This window comes from Schistocerca piceifrons, chromosome 3 (assembly GCF_021461385.2).
Source record: "Schistocerca piceifrons isolate TAMUIC-IGC-003096 chromosome 3, iqSchPice1.1, whole genome shotgun sequence".
Taxonomy (NCBI): domain Eukaryota; kingdom Metazoa; phylum Arthropoda; class Insecta; order Orthoptera; family Acrididae; genus Schistocerca; species Schistocerca piceifrons.
The window spans coordinates 378,982,288-378,989,443 of NC_060140.1; the positions used below are offsets into that span (position 1 = coordinate 378,982,288).

General features: G+C 44.8%; 1 protein-coding gene across 1 annotated transcript in view; it reads right to left on the minus strand.

The window, feature by feature from the left end:
• LOC124789676 overlaps positions 1-901 on the minus strand; it is a 138,898-nt gene extending 137,997 nt beyond the window's left edge. The window contains exon 1 of the mRNA XM_047257111.1: positions 714-901. Within this exon, the coding sequence (XP_047113067.1) occupies positions 714-736 (23 nt within the window). The 5' untranslated portion in view covers positions 737-901. The remainder of the gene's footprint in view (positions 1-713) is intronic.
• Between the last annotated feature and the right edge of the window lie 6,255 nt (positions 902-7,156).

Here is a 7,156-nt window from a genome sequence, read left to right on the forward strand (position 1 = left end):
TCATACCCGCATTCCGCCACTGTTACACGATTTACAAAGTTTTAGAAAACGTTCGCACACTTTTACCTGGGATTACATTAAACGTAGACACGTGGGGTACACAACTCCCGTCCCGGAGTCTGGAGGAGGAGGCTGGAGGGCATTCGGCCACCATCTACAACTAAGATGGCCAAATCCGAAAAATTTACATGCCAATGCAATGAAGACACGGGATGAAGCTAACGAAAGAGATGAAGAAGAGGAAGGATTGGCAGAACGTTTCAGTGGCCCCAAGAATTACTGACTAGGTTGAAAAAAAGTGTCATGTATCTGTGTAGTGCAGCATTGAATAAAAGTTACTTAACCTGCCTTATTAATGAGTAACTTATTTCTTGAAGTCCGCTCGCATATAAAAAGTGACTGACTGCTGTATTTCAAGCAACAGCCGTGGAGCTCAACCACCGTTGAGGTGCCTAAAAATAAGGTCCATAAATACTTCACGGCCGATGAAGTGTTAGGATTAACTCTAGAAGGGGCCTTATGAAAATATTGATTCCTACCATTCTCGGTCGGGACGTACTTATGAGCTGTTGACAACGGCAGTATAGACATTAAACAATACGCGAGCGCTGACTGCAACGAACTTCTTAGTTAAAAGTAAGGTGCCCACTGATGCTCGCAGCCAGTAACACGGCTAATACGAGCGAGGCAGTATCTCTGTTCTCGTTCCCTACCTGACACGTAGGTCGACGTCCATACGAGTTGCTCGGTCGGTGCCGTCTGGATTCCCCGTGAAGGCGTCACCACTTGCTACACGTGCAGCTGACTCCGTCGCACAGACACCTCGAGGCGTCGGGATGGCCGTGGACGTCTCTGGTGGGGCTCCCGGCGCAACGGCGGCTCACCTGCGTCCGCCAGACACGGCAGCGCCGAACTGCGCCCATTGTGGGCCAGCGCGGCCGCGTCCGGCTCGCCGACCTCTTCCTCTTTTTACTTTTTTTTTTGCAGCGTGCCGGTGGCAGCGCATTTGCATGCGTGCACGTGAAAGCGCGCAAGGGTGCTCTTGTCTTGCGGGCCCACGCTCGCTTGCGCCTCGGCTCGCCTCGTTTTATTTTGCACCCTGTCCTCTCCTCTCGGCTGCTCTCGACTCGACCGTCCCTCGCCCGGTGGCGGGCGCTTTGTTTCGCGGGCTGCGTATCGGGTGTCGGCGCGAACGGACAAAGACCTGGACCGAGCTGCGACTGTGAGAATGTGCCGCCAAATTAAGCGGAATGAATTAAGACGCGCCGCGCCGCGCCCTGCGAGAGCCGCTCTTTTTATATTATTACCTGTCCCCTGCGCGAGAAACAGGATGTGTTTAGAGGGGCCGCGACGGCGAAATTCGAACGAACAAAGGGTTGCAATAATGAGAAACACTCGCTCGTTTCCGGTCTCGGAGCTGCTTCTGTTTCTCAGATGACTCCCGTGGAGTGGCGGGACTCCACTCGTCTGCGACCACACACAGCGTAGCAATGCCGTAGCATCATATTTTTCCCAGCCGAAGCTGGTGCTTGCTCTGGTGGCAAATGGCGTGCCTGGAAAGTAGGATTGTCGATACTTTTAAAAATATCGGGAACCCGATTTATTGATATTAATAAAGTATCATTAATAGCCAGCGATGTATCGAAAGAACTATCGATGTATTTAAGAGAAGATATCGAAATGCAAGCTAAAAAAAAAAGAAAAAAAGAAAAAAGCCAATCTGCAGAACATCTTAAATATACTATCAGTTTAGAACTGTATATTTAAGTAATCATTTAGTGTTAGATATTCTGTACATCAACAAGTTAGCAGTCTGCTTATCACCCTCAGAGCACGAATTGAAAGGAAAACGATGCATGTTCACGCTTCGCGATGACCACTTTGCTAACAGTTGTAACTGCAGGTACGTGGCACAATAAAACGTGTCCAATGAGTCCGTCGTTCGATTTCGTCTCGTATCGGGTCTGTCTGGAACACTTCATGTCGACTTCCCTGTTTTTTTCATTTTTGCAAATGCCAGCGGCCTAGCAGTTGTAGTGTCAAAATTTCCTGGTAAAGCTAAGCGATACGGCTTCTGTTGGTAGCGCCGAGCGCCGATTACGTCAGCATTTCCCCTCACACGTCTCCGCTCACCGCAAAGACCAAGCCCCCCCCCCCCCCCCCCCGAGTGCCATCGGATTTCTTCTTTGTGCCATCTCTACTTGCTTCACACAGACAAAGACAAAGATGAAAGCTGAAAAAGTAGTAACTCTTTCTCACAATGAAAGTAAACTTACGGTCTAGTACAATTTGAAAAGAAGAACTTCCAGTATTTATCGAAAATTGAGAAAAAATAGAATATAAAATCAAAATATCGGCATTCGATATAGTTTTTCGATATGGATATATCGATACACCAGAGAAAAGAAGAATGTCGCAGATACATATCGATATTACCAACAGCTCTACCGGAAACAAAGAGGACGCGACATCGAATTCCTAGCACACCACGGAATGTTTCCTCCGACGTTAATCTAGCCTTCGTCTCTTAACGATTTGAAGAGTCGCCTGAAACGACATGTGGTGCGGATTCCACTTTGTACTGTAGCTCCTCTTGGGTAACTCGGGTAAATTAGGGACACACAAGTTGCCGAAGTAATGTCAAATTCAAAGACTTGCACTCGGCCATTGAGCTACACGAAACTACAAGGACCTATCAAAAACTTACCGTTTGAAAGCGTTGCTGTTCCGTATATGGAAAGTAGCCCGACACCTATGCAGCAACATGTAGGGAAGGTGAACTATGGCGGCGTTATTACCAAATGCGTCCAAACAGGACCAACGTACTGCCGAAGAGCAAACTCAGGTAAACATCCATCGGAGAATAAAGAACGTGCATGGGCAGCATGTTTGTCGAAAACCACTGATGTGGAGTGATGCGTCAAGTCTCGTGCTGATCGCGATTCTACACAGGACGTCGATAGATCTGGGACGCCAGCCAACTCAATGGGGAGACACTCTAGTACCAACCTTATAGCCCTGATCTCTCGCCATGCGATTATAACGCCTTCGGTCCCTTAACAAAGACCTTCAGGGGTTGACGATTCCTGTCGGTAGCGGATATTCAAAAATGGTTCAAATGGCTCTGAGCACTGTGGGACTTAACATCTGAGGTCATCAGTCCCCTCAAACTTAGAACTACTTAAACCTAGCTAACCTAAGGACATCACACACATCCATGCTCGAGGCAGGATTCGAACCTGCCACCGTAGCAGTCACGCGGTTCCGGACTGAAGCGCCTAGAGCCGCTCGACCACAGCGGCCGGTCCTTGAATTTTAATCTGACTCTTGAACCTTTCCTTTATTTCCTTCATTGCTTCTTCGATGTATAGATTAAAAATAGGGGCGGAAGATTACATCCCTGACTCACATCTTTTTTAATTCGAGCACTTCGCTCTTGGCCCTCCTGTCTTATTGTTCCCTGTTGGCTCTTGTACCTTGTATTTGCAGTTTTCATTGGCCGTCTAGTGGGTTAACGCGCCGCTTTGGGTTTCGGGGAGGTCAGCTTGCGAATCCACTTTGCGGGTTAACGACGAGGGCTGGTGAACAGCCGATTTTCCACATCCAACTAGGGAAATACGAAGCTGACACCCACGTTTCGCGTCAGATACACGCTACAGAAACATTTAGTAAACGTTCTCACACTTGAACATGAGCTTTACTCTGGGCAGAGACAGATGGTGCACACAAATTTCACTCCGGGAGGGATGGTATCTTCAGGTAGACATCTAGCCACCAACTGCCGTTAACACTGCAAAAACCCATGTAACACTTCCGACCCGGTAGAGATAGGGGAAAAGGGTAGGGAAGAAGATAAGTGTTTACTGGCCATCAAACGCTAATACAAAAAGTCCTTGTATACGGGAAAATATAAAACACACCAGAAATAAAACACTTTAAGAAAATATATACCAATAGATTTAATTGTATTTAATAATTTTATGTAGTTACCAGTTTTGGGCCTCGTTGGCACCGCCCTCAGACCTCTGCATGAATCGAGAAAATCATCAAGCTTATAACAGAAATCGAATCTGTTATGCAGCATCAACTGCCACTAGTTTAAATAAATTGACCATACGTATGCATTAGTAATAAGTCGGTTAGCCTTCTCCCTTTATCATATTTACGCGTTTTTCATTCCGTTTTGTTGTTTTTCAAGGTCTATATTTTGAGACAAATTCTCTGCCCTATGCGTTTCGTTACAATATGACCACTGTATGCGGTATTATTGTTAGTATGACATGAGTCAACGTAATTTTCAATGAAGGCTTTTCTAAATTACAGTATGGTAATTTTTACTGATTTCGTAGCATTATGCTAGTATTATTTTTTGTAAGCGGTTTTTTTAAACCGTTCACGGGTACATGATAATTCAGTGATCTATGTTTGTATGTCATGCATTTTATTTTACCGTCTTGGTATTTTTGATCGCCCTTTTTATACAGGGTGTTACAAAAAGGTACGGCCAAACTTTCAGGAAACATTCCTCACACACAAATAAAGAAAAGATGTTATGTGGACATGTGTCCGGAAACGCTTAATTTCCATGTTAGAGCTCATCTTAGTTTCGTTAGTATGTACTGTACTTCCTCGATTCACCGCCAGTTGGCCCAATTGAAGGAAGGTAATGTTGACTTCGGTGCTTGTGTTAACATGCGACTCATTGCTCTACAGTACTAGCATCAAGCACATCAGTACGTAGCACCAACAGGTTAGTGTTCCTCACGAACGCGGTTTTGCAGTCAGTAGAATGTTTACAAATGCGGAGTTGGCAGATGCCCATTTGATGTATGGATTAGCACGGGGTAATAGTCGTGGCGCGGTACGTTTGTATCGAGACAGATTTCCAGAACGAAGGTGTCCCGATAGGAAGACGTTCGAAGCAATTGATCGGCGTCTTAGGGAGCACCGAACATTCCAGCCTATGACTAGCGACTGGGAAAGACCTAGAACGACGAGGACACTTGCAATGGACGAGGCAATTCTTCGTGCAGTTGACGATAACCTTAACGTCAGCGTCAGAGAAGTCGCTGCTGTACAAGGTAACGTTGACCACGTCACTGTATGGAGAGTGCTACGGGAGAACCAGTTGTTCCCGTACCATGTACAGCGTGTGCAGGCTCTATCAGCAGCTGATTGGCCTCCACGGGTACACTTCTGCGAATGGTTCATCCAACAATGTGTCAATCCTCATTTCAGTGCAAATGTTATCTTTACGGATGAGGCTTCATTCCAACGTGATCAAATTGTAAATTTTCACAATCGACATGTGTGAGCTGGCGAGAATCCGCACGCAATTGTGCAATCACGCCATCAACACAGATTTTCTGTGAATGTTTGGGCAGGCATTGTTGGTGATGTCTTGATTGAGCGCCATGTTCTTTCACCTACGCCTAATGGAGCACGTTATCATGATTTCATACGGGACACTCTACCTGTGCAGCTAGAACATATGCCTTTACAAGTACGACACAACATGTGGTTCATGCACGATGGAGCTCCTGCACATTTAAGTCGAAATGTTCGTACGCTTCTCAACAACAGATTCGGTGACCGATGGATTGGTAGAGGCGGACCAATTCCATGGCCTCCATGCTCTCCTGACCTCAACCCTCTTGACTTTCATTTATGGGGGCATTTGAAAGCTCTTGCCTACGCAACCCCGGTACCAAATGTAGAGACTCTTTGTGCTCGTATTGTGGACGGCTGTGATACAATACGCCATTCTCCAGGGCTGCATCAGAGCATCAGGGATTCCATGCGACGGAGGGTGGATGCATGTATCCTCGCTAACGAAGGACATTTTGAACATTTCCTGTAACAAAATGTTGCATGGGGGCTTAATTATTTAGAATGCAAATATTTTTAGTAACTGTATGTCCGGCTACGAAGTCTCGTAACCGGTTGGCCCTGACTAGTATTAGTACGCAATCTGACTGCATAGAATAACAACAAAGAAAGAAAGGAAATTTCCGTTACACAATTAATTAATTAAGTCCCCAGCAACTATAAAAGCTACGAAACAACAAAGCACAAGTGTAACTGTTCTGTGTGTGGAAGTGTGATTCAACGTACGCATCTGGCACGGTTCTTCCTCAATACGACAAGATGCTTTAAACGCCATTTACAATGAAGTAATAAAAAAAACAGAAATACTATGATTGCACATAGAAACCAGAATTACACTCTAATACATGAACACAAGCCAGATGCTTTGTTGACTGAACCTGTGACCAAAAGGAATTGTTAGTTAGGAAATTTAAAAAAAAAATAAAAAAATGTTTTTTATCTTCATATATATTGACGAAAAATACACTCTGATCATTACAACATCTCCATTCGAACAACATCTGCTGTCTAGCCCATCAAAACAACTGAACACGACATGGCCTCAATTAGTACAGCTATCGACATCCTCTCAGCAAGCACTGCCCACGACAACTTCCGAACAAGCACTGCCCTCGACATTCTCTGAACAACCACTGCCCAGTGGAGGCGGCTGAATAATACTCTTTGGCGCAAATTCTGGCGCTGTGACTCAGTGTAGCCACCTTTCATATGCCCCTCCTCCACGGGCTAGAATTTGAGGGTATTTTTACCAGCACTGCTGGTGAAAATACCACCAAATCGTGCAAAGAATACAGACAAAAATAAAAGATAATATTAATAAGTAAATATCACATAACTAAATAAATTTTGGCTTTGCACTGGCCCTTCAATAACCTAATATATAAAATACAGTAAGGAATACAAATGCTTGCATACATGTGATTTTACATAATAGTTTACACAAGTATCACTCAATCAATGGCACCAGCAATGACAAATAGGTGTAGGTAAGAGTCTCATAACATTTCATAAACAGTAAATATACAAAAAATCAGTTTATACAAATATTCACATAAAATCTTTTCAGTAGTTCAATAAACAGGTAACACTCCTCAGAGTAGTTGACAGTTCCACCAGTAGCACCCAGCAATGTTCAACAGGTGCAGACAGCAACAAGTGACATCATTTCAGTAGAAGCAGTTCCATCAGTGGCACCCAGCAATGTTGAGCAGGTGCAGGTAACAGTCCATAATATTCACTATCACTAATCAGACAGTTCATCAGCAGT